The sequence below is a fragment of the Kryptolebias marmoratus genome, linkage group LG3 (assembly GCF_001649575.2).
Source record: "Kryptolebias marmoratus isolate JLee-2015 linkage group LG3, ASM164957v2, whole genome shotgun sequence".
Lineage (NCBI taxonomy): Eukaryota > Metazoa > Chordata > Actinopteri > Cyprinodontiformes > Rivulidae > Kryptolebias > Kryptolebias marmoratus.
In genome coordinates, this window is record NC_051432.1 from 28332670 (window position 1) to 28350117 (window position 17448).

At 42.6% G+C, this 17448-nt stretch overlaps 2 protein-coding genes and 2 long non-coding RNA genes across 4 annotated transcripts in view; 1 reads left to right on the forward strand and 3 right to left on the reverse strand.

The window, feature by feature from the left end:
* krt222 (keratin 222) overlaps positions 1-3043 on the reverse strand; it is a 22624-nt gene extending 19581 nt beyond the window's left edge. Inside the window, exon 1 of the mRNA XM_025002311.2 lies at positions 2310-3043. The gene's annotated coding sequence lies outside the window, so the exon portion shown is untranslated. The remainder of the gene's footprint in view (positions 1-2309) is intronic.
* A 4279-nt stretch (positions 3044-7322) lies between these two features.
* Positions 7323-12366, forward strand: LOC108249785 (keratin, type I cytoskeletal 17-like). The gene is given in 9 exon segments (XM_017439392.3): positions 7323-7501; positions 7503-7785; positions 8047-8129; positions 8504-8660; positions 10844-11008; positions 11111-11236; positions 11311-11531; positions 11614-11648; positions 11905-12366. Coding segments are annotated over 9 exon segments (1260 nt in total). The 5' UTR covers positions 7323-7418; the 3' UTR covers positions 12012-12366.
* LOC119616901 lies at positions 8518-8939 on the reverse strand. The gene is made up of 2 exons (XR_005232981.1): positions 8823-8939; positions 8518-8758 (listed from the first exon to the last, which is right to left on the reverse strand). It is a non-coding gene; the product is annotated as an uncharacterized LOC119616901 (long non-coding RNA).
* A 1793-nt stretch (positions 12367-14159) lies between the features above and the next one.
* Positions 14160-15494, reverse strand: LOC112449815. The gene is made up of 3 exons (XR_003038355.2): positions 15375-15494; positions 14593-14682; positions 14160-14493 (listed from the first exon to the last, which is right to left on the reverse strand). It is a non-coding gene; the product is annotated as an uncharacterized LOC112449815 (long non-coding RNA).
* Positions 15495-17448: the final 1954 nt, after the last annotated feature.

The following is a 17448-nucleotide window of genomic DNA, read 5'->3' on the forward strand; positions in this document are numbered from 1 at the left end:
GCATCCGGACCACACTAGAACTGGTCCAGCTCCAAAACTACAACACCTCACTGGTGTTTGATAAAAAGGTGAAATCTCTGCTAAAATCTTGTGTTTTGAATCAACATTCATATAAACTAATTCATGTCATTTCAGTGAGTCATCATGGTTGTTCCCTGAGGCTGATCCCCATGGATTTACAAACACACACAAACACATGTCATATACACATTCAAGCCACTTGTTTTAAATAAATGCTTCTATTTTAATTCTGTTTTGGTCTTCATTGTAACTGATGTGCAGGGGGATAAAGTCTGGCTACAGTCCTGGTTCCAACCCTCCTTTAAGGTCGTGAGATTTGGATCACGAGATCCTGGATTCTAGGAGTTCTGGTGTCTCCACAAACGGAGGTTGGTGGCAGTTTGGACATAAATGTGCAGACGTACGAAGACAGAACACCAAAGAAATGTTTAGTAATGACCAAAAACCAAGCAGTTAGGTATAACAAAGCGAGGCTCTGACAAGACGATGACAGAAATAAATCAATAAAGAAGAATTTAAAACAGGACGACTCTGATTCAAAGACAAACACGAAGAAGGATTTCAGTTTGAGTCTGTATTTAAATGTTCTGCTGCAGATTCTCAGACATCCAGGGGGATAATTTGATCAATCTGACTCGTGTCTCATCAGATTTTATGACCAACTTTCAGGGTGTTTATTTGCTGCAGCTGTTTTTGTTTTTACACAGATGTGACACAAGTCTGGGCGAGACCTGGTTCAGTTTCAGGTCCTGGACCGACGCCAGTCAGCTTATATGTCAGGACTGAAGTGTTTCACTGCGAGGACTTTTCAGATCTGGAATCTTGTCAATCGTGAACACAAGACATCAGAAAAGAAAAAATAATCCTGTTGTGAATAAATCTTATGAAACTAAGACGTTTAGCTCTGTGGACCGTGGCTAAAAACAACTCATCTGATCTGTTTTTATCCTGAGCTTACCTGAACATACTTCACCTTTTCTTCCAGACAGGTCGAGGGTTAAATACCTTAATTATTACAGATCTTATCTGCTCAGCAGGTTTTAAGGTTCAAAGAACTTCTCTGGATCCAGGAGTTTTTTCAAAGATGACTGAATAATTCAGATTTAATTCACAGATATCAGGTTATTTATTGTGGAGTTCTCCAGGGTTCAGTGCTCGGGCCAATGAATAGTTTTTGCTTCCATTACATAACGTCAGTAGAAAGTGATGCATACATTTCTTTGCTATGCAGATGATATTTAAAGCAGTCAACTTTTAAGACTTGAGACGAGACAAAAAGCTGCAGGGCTTCTTTTATTTCCTGCTCCTGAGTTCAGACGAGTCGGGCTGTTGATAGACCAGAATGTGAAGCCATTACCTGAACGAACAGGAACGTCTGATTAACGCAGAAATCTTAAAGATATCGGGACAAGCCGGGTTAGATGCATCCAGTTTTAATGTTTTTGTTCCTCTTTATTCTCAGGAGGTCAAAAATAAGAAGAAATGTGAAACAGGTTATATTTATCCAGTTTGAGCTTCTCTGTCCTAAACCCCAGAATCCTCCTCCTGTAAAGGATTTTTGTATTTTGGACTGAATTTTACTGTAATCTGGGCAGCGAGGTGACTGGAAACTGCAATGGATTGTGGGTAAATGTTTGTTAAAGTCCTCTCCACTGTGAATCAGTTTACAGCAACAAAAATGAAAAATGTAAAGAGAAACGTCTTTTTCTCTCCACGAAAAGAGTAAAAAAAATCAACAAATAAGTCAGTATTTCATTTCATTTTCTAGTAAAAACATAAAAATATGACTTTAACATGACAGTGACGGCGCTGGGAATAAGAACTACAGTAAAGAGACAATAAACGAAAACATAATGATGCAGATAATTAAATGTTTCAGTCACTGTGTGTCCTAAAAACCAAACATCATCACATCCTACTTATGTTTCCACATCATCCTAACGGAAAACGTTTGGCTCAGTTGTGTTTAAACTTTAAACGCATCTTTTATCTGTCTGCTTCACAAAGAACTGCTTTTGTGACTTTCTAAAGGACTTTATCTGCGTCCATTCGCCGATCTGCCGACGTCCTCTGAGTAAACAAGTCTCCTTTGTTAGGAGGTTATTAATGCAGCCGGAGAAGCCACAGACGGCTTTACAGAGGTAATTCTGCTGACTTCTGCCCGTCAGACGCAGAAAAAGGTTGGTTATTTTAACGAGAAAGCATCTCTGTTTTGGGACAACAGTTCTGCAGATTTTATCACTGAACACAAAGCAGACAAAGCTCAGCGTGACTGCCGGGACACTTACTGTCAGCACGCTCCCACGCCCTCTCAGACAGGTATCCTCGCTTGACAGCGGTTTGAATTCCTTAAAAAGAAAACCCGGGCGGCCGAGGGCGTAGCAGACAGCTGTGAGGTGAGCAACCGGTGATTTCTGCTGCAGACACAAGCAGGAAGTGCCTGGTTGGGTTTGTGTAACACTCGAGAAGCAGGCGCTGGCTTGTTATTCAAATTTCAGAACAAAAACAATTCAGCCTGAGATTCTGGGTTTATGAGGCCGACCCACCTCGCATCGTCTGAGCAGCGTTTTCATCCCTAATCTCAGCTCCTTTCACTGGCAAACAGAAAACTACAATCTGTCATAAAAACACAATATTCTGCTCCATCCGCTAACAAACTTCATGCCAAGTGTGTGCGTGTCCCTACAGGACACGATTACGTACACCACTTCACATCAGGATTGGCAGCTTTTGTGGCTTAAATCCAAAATCACAGAGAGGATTATGGTCCTATAAACTCCTAACCAGACTGCTGTAAGGTTTACATTCAGCTCAGGCTTGTCTCAGTATTTACCCAAACAATGACTCAGACTGAGGCTTCAATTAAAGGACAGGAAATCCATGAAGGAATGTCTTTTTATTTGCCGTTTGTAAAAAGATCTTCGCCAACACAGCAGGTTTTTGCTGCAGTAACTCTGCCAGGCCTGCGGGCGGCGCTGTGACGACAACACACCGAAAACAGGAAACAAGATGCGGAGCGGCCCGTAAACACAGCAGCAGACACCGAATCCTTTTCTACTCTGTGTCCAAGACGACAAAAGGCGCAGGACGACGTGGACTGGTCCAAATATGTGGACATATTGGACGGTTTCGGGCCCGGCGTCCAGCGGGAGACGACTGCAGGGAGGTGTTCAACAAAACGCAGCTGGTCCAGTAAATCGAGACGTTGAGCTGCATCGTTTGTGAACAAAGACATGTAAACGTGTCCTCTTTGAGAAGAGACACGTCCTCCCTGCAGGAAATGTCCAGTTGTGTCCAATAAAACACAACAAAAACTGCTCAGAAGTCCAGATAAACTTTACAAATCGTCTTTGTGGGGGCAGAAGAAGCGGAGAAGTTAGCTAAAAACTAAAAACGGTTTCTGACAAATAATGACGACGTGAATCGACCTGGAAAAGGAGGATTGAATGACAGTGAAGTTAAAACCATCAGGCTCAGGCGAACGCTGACTCAGCACTCTCGTTTAACGAGCGAATCAAAAACTCAACTTCTAATGAATAAAAATGCGAGCGGCGTTTTCCTTTTCTTCCTTCAGGCGGTCGATGAACTTTAATTATTTTCTAATATCAGCTCAGAGTGAAACCGAAGCAGCTCTTCGTCCTTTAATCAACACAATGTGAGCGTTTCTTTCCCTCGACCGCAGGATTAATTATGAATCATCCGAGGGGTGTGGCTGCGGCTGTTTTTGTTTTTTACAGGGGTGGCCTCGCAGCCGAAATCAAACAACTGCTTTAAACAAAAAGGCATCAAACTTCAACACTTTTTCTCCTTTCAGCCTCTGATTGTTTCCCGCCGCCGACAGGAGAACGAGAGGCGATGGCGTTTTTGGGTGTCTGTTAGCGAAATATCTCATGAACCACTGAAGGGATTTTTGAACCCTTTCAGAAAATAATGAGTGGATTAACTTTTACAAATGATTAACTGGAGACGATCCAATTCAAGGCGTCTGAGAAAACAAAGATGACTCAGCAGGTTTTATAGCTGCTGAGCTGATATCTGCTGTGGTAGTAGCTAAGAGTCATCCCCAACACAGAATCTGAGCGTGAGAGAGCTCGACAGCGGACTGATAACCGTCTGAAGCATTTAAAGCTAATCTGAGCGGAGCTTTTAGTCTCAGACGTGAGAAGTTAAACGTTGGCTCAGAAAGCGTCCGATCCAGAACGGCCACATTTCCCGCCTCGTCCGTCAGTCAAAAACTGCCAGACGATCAGGCGGGGAACCACCAGCTGCTCGCCATTCCTAACATTTCAGGTCAGTTTACGTTCTGAAAGACAAAGAAACATGCCTGTGAAAATTAGATTGGTTTAGAGAACGGAGGGAAGCCGAAGGGACGGGAATGCAGGGTGGCTCCGGCTGACAGCCTGGGAACAGAAAACCTTCACTGAGAAGCACGTCGAACCATCAAATCAAACTAAAACCATCACTTTCTGGGGATCCGTTCAGAACCAACGCGGCCCAGACGGCAGCGCCGTCAAATATTTGTCTGCAGCCGGAAACTCAAGGACCAGAAACTAAAAACCATTATCGTCGTCACAACCTGTCTGGGACTCTGCTCGTCCCCTGGAGGTTATTTAATGAGCGTGCTTCAGAAAACAATTACTGCAGGAGTGCCAAGATCGGCTGTCAGGGAGCGTTAACCAGAAAAGGGCAGGGCACATATCTGAAAACATGTCGGTCGGATCGACTCATTAGTCGCACAAATCGATCCTCGTTTCCCAAACAGACGTCAACGACCTGGAAATAAATCAGAGATATCAAGGGTTCAGTGAATGCTGAGTCAGCGTACGTTTCTTGTGTTGTTTCCGATCAGTTTTAGAAGATTTCAGCTCCTTCAGGAGACGGCTGCTGCGGTTTCTGACTTGATTTATGAATCTTTTCTCCACACTGAGATCTGAGATCTTCAGTTCAGCTGCCGGATGTTTTTCTCTTCTTATGCTACTTATTAGTTAGCCTTTTGCTACTTTAGCTTGTGTTTCAGCTCCTTCTTCGGTCTTTAAATCTTCCTCATCCTCGTTTGAATAACTGATGCTTTTTGGGGCTAACCGTAGCTGCTGCTCGTCATCATCGGTCTCTGAACTGAATCTGTTCACCGTTGTTTAGGTTTTTAAATCTCACGGATGGTAAATCATCACTACGTCACGTCGTTGAGCCGGTGTCGGCCATTTTGGCTCTGTTATGACCTCGCTGGGCAGTTCAAAGGTCGTCAGCAGCGATTTGACCAATCAGAAACCAAACTGAGGCGTATTGTTGGTGCATCATAACATCAGTCTGAAGTTCTGCTGAAGTCTAACGCTGACAGAAAACAGCCAAAGACCCGGAGGGAACGGTCCGATCTGGACATAATTTGGTCCCCGTGGAGACCCGGCACATCCCAGGTGGAGCTGCGGTGTTATCAGGCAGTTGCTGATCGAACAGTGAGTGGCGGTCATGCCTCGTTGAACCGTAGGACCGGAGGAAGTTCATTAGGAGCCGTTTTAAGGAAAAAGGTTTATGAAAGTTAAAAATCTTTAAGCTCCTATTTAAATCAGACCCTTAGCTCCTGTTTGGACATGCCGGCGGTTAGATTTCAGTGTTGTTTGGAAGCCAACCTCCCTCCTCTTCTTATCTCGGAAACAAATCAGCAGCAGCTTAGTTCTCAAGAAAAAATGTGAATCAGGAAGTGAAGAACGCCTAATTCTGCGTCTATTAAAAACTGTCAGTCACCTGTAACTAATCTGTGTGATGTGGTCGTCGAAAAGAATTATAAGTAACTGAAACTATGCTGATGGGATTGGATTAATCCTCACAGTCAGGTTTTATAAAAACAGGAGCCAAAAACGAAACTGCTGGCAGCTAATGGCAAAAAAAAAAAAGACTTGAGAGTTTCTGTTTACTGAGTGAATGTCGCTGCCAAGATCAATATTTATCTGTTTGGAGATGTAATTAGGTTTAAAAGGAAGAATCCTCATCACCACGCCCAACCACAGCCACGCCGCAAACAGCTCCAACAGGATCATCGTCCAGAAGAGAAGATCTTTGATGAAGAACGAACCGCTGAGCTCCTCAAACCTGAGACTAAAACACAAAACCTTCACCTGCAGGAAGCCGACGGAGTTTAATGACGCCAGCTGCTGGCTTTAAGATCCACAGAAGAAGAAGAGTCATCACAAAGTTCAAGCGTGAGGGGAAACATTCGCCTCTGAACATCTGCAGGATAAACTATAAACGAATCCAAAGATCTGTTGCTTCTTGTATTAATATGAAGTAAAAATAATGTTTGACTGAAATGATCTGTAACATTCTCACGTTTACAAATCATTAAACTAAATAAAACAAACCAAACAGTCATGCCCACTCGCACTCAAAGTGCAACAAGATTCACTCTGAATGTAATCAGATTACTTACAGGAGCTGGATTACTCGAAGGGTAACCGTAACATCGTCTTTGTCGACGTGAAATGAGGCAGAAATAAAAACTCAGACCGTCTCGCCGGGCTGCGAACAAACGGAGGAAATTCAGCCCCATTGTTTGACCTCCAGGACCGTTTGAGCAACAAAGATCAATCATCGAGCAGCTGCGGGACAGGAAGATCCAACGGGGACGTGGAGGAACGTCCACAGGACTCAGCTGGACTTGTGTGTCCACAATCAGGACAGAAGACAATTACTGTTCTTTAAACAAACATTCAGAGAGAGCTGAACTTCATCTCATCTGAAATGCACGGCAGTGGAGGTATCATGGTTTGCTGTATCTAAAGGACAGTTTGTCTTGAACATCCAGCAAACAATAAAGGAAAATATGACTTTTTTATTTTCATTTAAAGAATAAAAACGCAAAGATTCAAATATTATTTTTCAAAATAAAATTCCCGACTTTGATCAAATGTGCCTGATGCTGGAAGGAAAAAATTGTTTTTCTGTTAGCAAAATATCTCCTGACTCAGATTTTAATGAACGGCCACAGCCAGCTGACTTTAAAGAGTTTGGTGTGGAAGTAGCTGAGAGCTTTTATTTCCCAACGTGAGATGACGTCATGCTCCAGGCGGCGGGCGACAGGCATCCCTCCAGGCAGCGCTGAGCCTTTAATTGTTCCAGCTGAGAGGAAATTAGTCCTGAAAGGAGAAACTTCAGGCTCGGATTAAACAGATCAGGTGGAAGCCTCACCTGACAGCCATTACCTGTCACGCGGGAGTGACCCTGAATTCCGCGCCGCGCCCAGAGTCCCCGCCCCCTCCGCCCCCATCCCACACGCACACCTGGCGCAGGTGGAGGATATAAAGTGCGCCCTGCGGGTCCCCGGCCGCACCGACCGGCTCTGACTCCTCTCAGCAGAACTCAGCAGAACTCAGCAGAACCCAGCAGAACCCAGCAGAACCACCATGACCGCCACGCGCTTCTCCGCACGCTCCATGTCCTCCGTGTCCACCGTCAGGTCCGCCCCGCGCGGCAGCAGCGTGTACGGCNCGCAACGTCCGGGTGTCGTACGCGTCCGACGGCCTGGGCTCCGGGTTCGAGCTGACCCAGGCTCTGGGCGGAGACGGCGGCAGCTTCTCGGTGTCCTGCAACGAGAAGGCCACCATGCAGAACCTGAACGACCGGCTGGCCGCCTACCTGGACAAGGTGCGCTCCCTGGAGTCCGCCAACGCCAGTCTGGAGGTCAAGATCCGGGAGTGGTACCAGAACCAGACCCCGGCCGTGAGGGACTACAGCAAGTACCAGCCAATCATCGACGACCTGCGCAAAAAGGTGCCCGACACGAGCTTTATGACGTCACATATAAACCTATAAAGGCTGTAAAATCACAGAACTTTAACCTTTTTTTATTGTTTTAACTTTTATTTGCTTTTTGAAACTAAGCTGATCCAAATGAAAGTTAAGGTGTGCTGAGCTGTAATTAAAACCTGTGTTTATGATGCAGGCTGGAGTTTTTTTTAATAAACTGAATAATCTGAGCAGCATCGCTCGTTCCTGATGATTTTACTGACAGAACGTTTCTTTCCTCCGCAGATCGGCGTCGCTGTGGGCGAGAACACGGTGCTGCTGCTGCAGATTGATAACGCCCGGCTGGCCGGAGAGGACTTCAAGCAGAAGTGAGTGAACCTGATTATTTCCACTGAAGGCCCGCAGACCTTTGTCGGGTCAGAACAGTTAGAGAACCGGCCCGGTGGGTTTTAGGGCAAACAGGTTGTGGCTTTTTGTTTATTGTGCTAACTCAGGCTGAGCGGGCCAAACAGGCTGCAGAAATATAATCAGACAATGCTGCAGTCATATCAGAGCTTAAATCTGTCTATGAAACACGGCAGCGGCAGTATCATGGTTTGGACCTGTTTTATTGTTTCTGGGCAGAGACATCTTGGATTGAAAATACAACAAATCAGAAAAAGGCAAAAGAAGAATGGAACGACTAAATTAAAACGCTCTTATTTTGTAGGAGTCGGGTTTAACTGTAACTGTCTCCTCACAGGTTTGAGACGGAGCTCGCTGCTCGCATGTCGGTGGAGGCGGACATCTCCGGGCTGCGCAGGGTTCTGGATGACCTGACCATGACCCGGTCCGACTTGGAGATGCAGGTGGAGGGCTTGAAGGAGGAGCTGGTCTTCATGAAGAAGAACCACGAGGAGGTGAGGAAACCAAAACCAGCCGTCGGTTTTCTTATCCCTGTCCGGGTCGTGGGGGAGGCGGGGGACAGGGACAGGTGTCCAGTCCGTCACAGGGACACCTGGACAGGTGTGCAGTCCATCAAAGGGACACCTGTCCAGGTGTCAAGTCCGTCACAGGGACACCCGTCCAGGTGTCCATTCACCCGGGGACAGCTTAGTTTCCACTTCACCTGAATGTTTTTGGGTCAGTGGGAGGAAACCGGGGCACGGGGAGAACATGTAAACTCCACACAGGGAGGGAGGCAAACCTGTGGCCTTTCTGCTATGAGGCGACAGCTCTAACCGCTGCACCACCGTGCCACTGAAAAAACTGCAAATCACACACAAAAAAGTAATTCATAAATGAGGGTAGAAATACATAAAACAGTCAGGATAAGTACCTGAGATGTACCCAATAAGTACAGGGTAACAAGTAACTTCATAATAAGACTCGGCCCCTGTAAGTACCAGGTACACACCTGGTATGCAGTCGGTATGTACCTGGTAATTACCAGCTTAGTACCCTGTAATGTACCCAGTAAGTACTAGAAATGTACCAGGTTAGGAGCAGTAAAACACACCCGGTCAGTACCCGGTCAGTACCCAGTCAGTACCCGGTCAGTACCCAGTCAGTACCCGGTCAGTACCCAGTCAGTACCCGGTCAGTACCCGGTCAGTACCCGGTCAGTACCTGGTACTGTCTGGGTACGTACCTGGGTGTGTACTGGGCTGTATCATGTGTTAAATGAGTACACACACACAGAAGGTTAATCCCAGTATTACACATATAAATACATTTCCAGTTTTATTGGCAGAATTAATGAAAGTAAACGCAGCTCAATCAGATCTCAGGTCTGTATCGACAGGGAGAAAATAATTAAAACAGTTTCTTTAAAGACACGCAGAACTCTGAGAGGTTCCTGGTTCTGTTCCAACCCGGCGTGTTCGTCATCAGAGGCGCCGCCACAAACCTCAGCCCGACCCGTATGACAGGAACAAGCCGCCATGATTTATGGAGGCTAAAGTGTTTTTAAACGTCAGTCATCCTGAAGAGTTCCTGCAGACTGATCTGTTTGTGCTGTTTGTGCAGCAAAACGTGCTTCTTTTAGCTGCTGTTCTGCTGCTGTTAGCTTCTTAGTTTTAGCCTGTGGCTTCATTTTATTTTAGCTAGCCCTAGCTTTCAGCTGCTTTTAGCTGTCACTCAGCTGGTTTCAGCTGCTTTTAGCTGTCATTCAGTGGGTTTCCGCAGGTTTCAGCTGTCATTCAGCAGCTTTCAGCTGGTTTTAGCAGCTTTCAGCAGCTTTCAGCAGCTTTCAGCAGGTTTCAGCTGTCATTCAGCTGGTTTCAGCAGCTTTCGGCAGCTTTCAGCAGGTTTCAGCTGTCATTCAGCTGTCATTCAGCTGGTTTCAGCAGGTTTCAGCAGGTTTCAGCAGGTTTCAGCTGTCATTCAGCTGGTTTCAGCAGCTTTCGGCAGCTTTCAGCTGGTTTTAGCAGCTTTCAGTGGGTTTCAGCAGCTTTCAGCAGCTTTCAGCTGGTTTCAGCTGCCATTCAGCTGTCTTTCAGCTGGTTTCAGCAGCTTTCAGCTGTCTTTCAGCAGGTTTCAGCTGTCATTCAGCTGTCATTCAGCTGGTTTCAGCAGCTTTCGGCAGGTTTCAGCAGGTTTCAGCTGTCATTCAGCTGTCATTCAGCTGGTTTCTGCAGCTTTTGGCAGCTTTCAGCAGGTTTCAGCAGGTTTCAGCTGTCATTCAGCTGTCTTTCAGCAGGTTTCAGCAGCTTTCAGCAGGTTTCAGCAGCTTTCAGCAGGTTTCAGCTGTCATTCAGCAGGTTTCAGCTGTCATTCAGCAGGTTTCAGCAGTCATTCAGCTGGTTTCAGCAGCTTTCGGCAGGTTTCAGCAGGTTTCAGCTGTCATTCAGCTGTCATTCAGCTGTCATTCAGCTGGTTTCAGCTGTCATTCAGCTGGTTTCTGCAGCTTTTGGCAGCTTTCAGCAGGTTTCAGCAGGTTTCAGCTGTCATTCAGCTGTCTTTCAGCAGGTTTCAGCAGCTTTCAGCAGGTTTCAGCAGCTTTCAGCAGCTTTCAGCTGGTTTCAGCAGGTTTCAGCTGTCATTCAGCTGTCTTTCAGCGCTCCGGTTCGCTCTCTAACGGAATGTGTCGTTTCTCCTGCAGGAGCTGGCCGCGATGCGCAGCAGCATGACCAACAGCTCCGTGAACGTGGAGGTGGACGCCAAGCCTCAGGAGGACCTGACCCAAGTCATCGATGAGATCAGGTCTCAGTACGAGGGCATCACCGAGAGGAACCGCCGCGAGATGGAGGCGTGGTACAAGGGCAAGGTGAGGTCGGCTGGAGGTCGGCGCCACCCTGTGGTCAGATTCGGGGAGAACTCTGACCTCAGAGTTTCTCAACTTTTCATGTTTTTGTTTGAATCCTTCCAGTTCGACGAGCTGAACAAGGTGATCGGCAGCGGCACGGAGAATCTGCAGACGTCCCGCAGCGAGATTAACGACCTGAAGAGGACGCTGCAGGCCCTGGAGATCGAGCTGCAGTCGCAGCTCAGCCTGGTAAGCAGTTCTTTTCCTCTCAGAGCTGTGGAAGTGTTTCCTGGCAGCGTGATTAATCTGTCCGCTCTCTGCAGAAAGCTGCCATGGAGGGAACGCTCGGGGAAACCGAGTCCCGTTACGCCTTGCAGCTCAGGAAGCTGCAGTGCCTGGTGGACGGGCTGGAGGAGGAGCTCAGCCAGATGAAGTGCGACATCGTGCGTCAGTCAGACGAGTACCAGATGCTGCTGGACATCAAAACCAGGCTGGAGATGGAGATCGCGGAGTACCGGAGGCTGCTGGACGGAGAGGACGTGCAGTAAGGACGTCTTCATCGCTGCAGGTTCAGCAGCAGCAACAAAACTCTTCCTCTAATGTTTAAATGTTTCCTTTTCTTTTAGGAAAACCACCAAGGTTGAGGTGAAAGAAGAGAAACGTAAGTTTGCATTTTTATCAAGTTTTAAATCAAGAATCATTGATTCTTAAACACATTAAGAAAAAAACTTTACATAAAAAGTAAAAATGAAGCTTAAGCAGCAATAAGAGAACAAGAAAAGGCTTTAAAACTAATAAATCTAAATAAAATGCATAAATGAAAGAAGATCTGATGATCGAACGAGGACATGAAGAGGAGCAGGACGACGTGCAGCAGAATAAATCAGATTAAATGAAATGAAATGATGTGTCTGCAGGCAAACCGGTCGTTCAGCAGAGGACGAAGGTGGTGATTGAGGAGCTCGTTGATGGAAAAGTGGTTTCCCGCACAGAAGACGTGGACACTTCGGTCATCAGCAGCTAAACGGAGACAAATAAGGAAGAAGAACCGAGTCTTTGTGTAAATAAGTTTATTAAACTCCATAAACAATAAATATTTATCTCCAGACGTCAGAAATCATCGGTTCTGATTTAATAAGGAGGAAAAAAAAAACTAAAATGTTTTTAGGCAACCAGATTTTATATTTAGTGACTAAAACAAAATTTTCCATTTAACAAACAACAAATGCAGAAGAAACATCGTCAGAGGAAACTAATGCTGGTTTTCTCTGATTTCACGTTTCTTCAGATGGTTTCTGCTGGTAAATTTGAACTAAAGACTTTGTATTTTTCTTGTATTTGTTCCGTTTACATTAAAAAATAAACAAGTTGGTAGAAAACTGTGTATTTTTGCATTTTTTTACACAATCTGTAGGAAACAAACTGTTCCTGAAGACAAAAAACTAAAAGGAATGTTGAATCAGATTAAATGTTATAATAATAATAAATAATGTTTTTATACTTCCTCTTTATTTCTCCAATAAGCCACCGTCACACTGATTCTGACTGACGTTCACAGCATCCAGAATTTAATTTTCTGTTTTAATAAAACTTTTATGAATTTATTTGAAATCTGTAAATATGAGCAACATCAAACGCTTCTTTTACAGCCTGGAAAAAGTCCCAAAAACTAACAAATCTCATAAAAAATAAACTTTAAAGCGATCTCAGCAGCGATCAACCCGAGGATTCAGCAGCATGTTTGATAAAATCAGGATAAAAAGTCTGGTTCAGGTTTTCAGCTCTAAAGTGTCGAAAATGAGACGTTTTTAGTCTAATTTGACCAAATTTAAGCACAAAAGCTTCTGTAAATTGGGATTATTCTGATGTGATGATGAATGTCAGATTATATTTTGTTTCTCCAAATCAAATTAAAACTATAAATGTCCAGAACTGTCCTCTGTCTCTGTCCCGTCAGGCCTGATAATGGACACCAATTATTTTATAATTCCATCATCATCAGTATAAAAACTTGTTTTTCTGTAAATTTGATGCCTGATATAATTTTTTACCAATATTTAAATTATGTTCCTCACTAAATAAAACAGATGGATTCCAGCTGAACATTAAAAATTAAACTTAAAATCTTTGAGTCAGAGTTTTAACAGGATGAGGTGCAGTACCGCCAGGTGTCCACTAGGTGTCAGCATTTATGACCTCAGAAACTTCAGCTTGTTTCAGGAACAGACTGAAGGACTGAGACCTGCTTTTAGTTTTTATTTATATAAACGTAGCTCTAGAACATGTAGATGCTGCTTTGGAATGAAAAACTAAAGTTTGTTCATTAAAAAACTGTCAGAGACTGTTGTTGTTCAGAACCTCAGCTGTTCTGCAGGTTTTAACTTTAACTGAATGTTTATTTGTTTCTGCATGTCTCTGTGTGTCCCTGTGTGTCTCTATGTGTCCCTGCATGTGTCTGTGTCTCTGCATGTCTCTGTGTGTCCCTGTGTGTCTCTATGTGTCCCTGCATGTGTCTGTGTCTCTGCATGTCTCTGTGTGTCTCTGTGTGTCCCTGTGTGTCTCTGTGTGTCCCTGCATGTGTCTGTGTCTCTGCATGTCTCTGTGTGTCCCTGCATGTCTCTGTGTGTCTCTGTGTGTCCCTGCATGTCTCTGTGTGTCTCTGCATGTCTCTGTGTGTCCCTGCATGTCTCTGTGTGTCTCTGTGTGTCCCTGCATGTCTCTGTGTGTCTCTGTGTGTCCCTGCATGTCTCTGTGTGTCTCTCAGTGGCGGCTGGCCAGTGGAGGGCGCCGCCCCACCACTCACATTACCTTGAATAAAAGTAATATTTTATTTTATTCAAAGACAGTAATAAGTTCATTACGTGACTAAGTTACATAAATAAGTTCATAGTTAAGAATTAGTTTAAGAAAATTTATGCTAAAATATGTTAGATGTTTGGATTTGAATTCTAATCGGAGTGAGACATCCGACCTTCGTTATATTGTACGTTCAGAATACGTGACGTAGTGAGTGCTCTCACCATAAAACAAGCTTTGACGTAGTTTCTCTGGTAAAGTTTTGAAAAATAAGAAAGAAAACTGATCTTATAAACGCTAAATGTGTCCTACAGGCCTCCATCTTTGTAAGTATTGGTGTTCAGGAAGCACTTATGCATTTATATGTACATTATAATGTTGCTTCTGTTGTTTTAATTCATGTAAATACACTGGTGTGATACCTTAGTTTATGTTTTAGTCCAAAACATAAACTAAGGTATCACATAATAGACATATTAAAGTTCCAGATGGAGGTGAGAACATCAGCAGTTTGTTGCTCCTGTGGGTTGATCTTCCTCAGAGGTTTGTGTTCCTGGCTTGGTGAGGTCCCAGGTGGGGAGGTGGGGGTTTGGGTGGTGCAGGCCTCAGAGGGGGTGCAGACGGAGCTGCAGGCGGGTGACATCATCATCAGAGTCGCTGCTTCGTTTCTCCTCACCTGATGGAAACACCTGACTCAGCAGGTGGCGAACCTGGAACTTACAGATGTCACATTCTCAGCGTGGTTCTGAAACAAGCACCAGCTCTCCTGGACTCAGATAAAGAAAATGAAAGCGAGGCTCCTCCCACACCTGATGAGTCATCAGCACACCTGTTTGTTTCCTGCTTCACCTCCCTCTGCGTGTCATCAGGTTTTCACTTCAGTTCTTCAAATCGACCACCTGAAAGTTCAGATCAGAGCTCACCGTGGAAAATATTTCATCTTTGAGTTTATTTCTCAACAAAATGCCCCTCGGGTTGATTTAATTTCATTTATCGTTTTACTTAAAAGGAACTAAGATAAGAAATATAGATCGAGACAATCAGATGCCTGCAATACAAAACAATAAATACAATAAGATGATCAAAAGGAGATATAAAACAAAATGTTAAAACAACTAAATCAAAAATAATTCAAGTGTTTAAAAATGAAGCAGTTCTGGTTCATTATTAAACCCTGAAGTGAACATTTTACTGTCAGTTTTTGGTGCTTCTGACTCTCAACTAATGGATAAAATGCTAAATAATTTAATTAATTTAATTTATCCCTAATCTTTGTAGCCTGATTGTTTAAAGAGAAAATGCGTTTGGTTCCAGTTGGAGAAGCCTGGAAAGGTCTGTGTAGTGTTTTCAACGTAGCTGTTGGTGACACCGAGTTAAACCACAAATGAAGACCCTAGGGTTTTGTTCCAGCTTGTTTAATTGTCTTCATGAACATGTGGTGAAAACTGAAATGACAAAAATACGCTCTATCTCAACATGTAGAGACATATATACCCAAATTAAATGATTCAAGTTCGCTAAAATAACATTACAGGATAATCAACAATAATATCCAACTAAACAGTATAATCTGCCATATGATGTAACTTACGGCGTTCCTGCATGACAATCCAGAGTGGATGGCATCTGATAATATTTCCATGCTGCCTCTTGCATGTGAACCTATTTTCGAAGCAAAAAACGGAATACCGGAAGTACGTAGCCGGAACCGGAAGTAGAATTTACCGATAATGTATTTTTTATAAAAACTTATATAAAGCATGAATTGTTTGTCTAAACAACTCACAATCATTTTTAATTACACCAACATATTTTTAGAATTATTTATTTAACCTTATAAACTTGCTTATTTATAGAAATGTCTTAAGGACAACACAGATAATATATTGAGTTTGAACCAATTTAGTACTTTTACAAATTCAGTATGCATCATTTCCATTATCTGTTCTAAATCATCACCAGTGCAAAAGAATGTAGTGTCATCTGCAAATAATACACATTTCATTAACCCTGACACATTCACCAAGTCATTCACATATAGAAGAAATAACTTTGGTCAGTTTGTCAGTTCCATCAAGAAAAATACTGTTTGTACAACCCATTTCAGTATGAATTACAGTCCTATCAACTTTTGGTATGTTAGATGCAAGACTTGCGCCAACATTCACAAAATAGTTGTTAAATCCTTTAACAGTTTCTTCCTGATCATAGATTTCATTGTCATCCTTAAGAAAATATTGTGAAATACCAGACTTTGCTTTATTTTTCAAAACACTATTCATTATTCGCCATGTTGCTTTTATATCACTTTTATTTTTGTCTAATAAATCAATGTAATATTCTTTCTTTTGCTTTCATATAATCCATACCAGTTTGTTTTTATATTTTTTATATTTCTCTTCTGATTCTTTTGTTTGTAGTTTCAAGAAGCATGAATACAAGTGATTCTTTTTTTACAAGCATTTCTCAATCCTTTTGTCATCCATGGTTTGTCGACAATATTTGCCTTTGTATAATTGTTTTGCACACAATTCTTTTCATTCAATGCTCCTAAAATTTTCATGAAAACGTCATATGCTTTGTTTACATCGTCAACATACACATCCTCCTTTTGTTTTCCCAGATCATCTTTTAATTTATCCAAAGCTTTTTTTGATGTGTTTATTGTTTTTTCCTTGATTGTAACTGGTTTTATATTATATTGATCATTTTTATAAATCATGAAAACTGGTAAGTGATCATTTACATCGATTGTTAAGGTACCACCTATCACTTTCCCATCTGTTATATTTGTAAAAATGTTATCAATTATTGTAGCACTATGAGTTGTGATTCTGGTAGGATTCAACATCAGGGGGTACAAATTAAAACTGTGCATTGAATTTAAAAATGTACCAATATTATTTGAATCTTTTTTATTTCCCAGATCAATATTAAAGTCACTACACAAAATAACTGTTTTGTTACAACTCTCCATAAGGATGTTCGTAATTTTATCAGTGAATAGCTCTATGTTTGACTCAGGTGATCAATATACAAAACTAATTATTATGTTTTTTGAATTTTTATTTATTATTTCAGTTGTCATTATTTCCATAAAATTATCCATATTCAAAGACATTTTACTGATTATTTTACATTTTATTCCCTTGCGAACAAGTAGAGCAACTCCACCACCCATTTTATTGCTTCTATTCTTGTAGTAAAACTCATATCCCTCAATGTGAATATTATCAATATTTGAATCATTAAGCCATGTCTCTGAAAGTGCTATTATTGTGAAAGTCCTGTTTAGATAATCTGTTATTTTAAATATATTTGCATTTATACTTCTACTATTAAAATGGATAATAGAAAGGCCTCCTTTTGTTATATTAATGTTTTTAAATTGCTCTTCATTGAAATATTCAGAATCATTAATTACTGGGAAGAATTCTAAGTCGACCACGTCATCTAAACTGTAAACCTTAGTGTCAGGGTTTTCATATATTGTCATGTTTGTATATATCGTGTTTTCCATTATATAAGTAAAATATTTTTACCGAGTTGTTACAGTTTGCCGTTTATCCCCTCTTTAACTCATTTAAAATGTTCTAGATCTTTGAGTTCTTTCACCATTCTAGCCTGTGTTCTTTCCTTTATTTTGATCCATATGTTTCCATTCC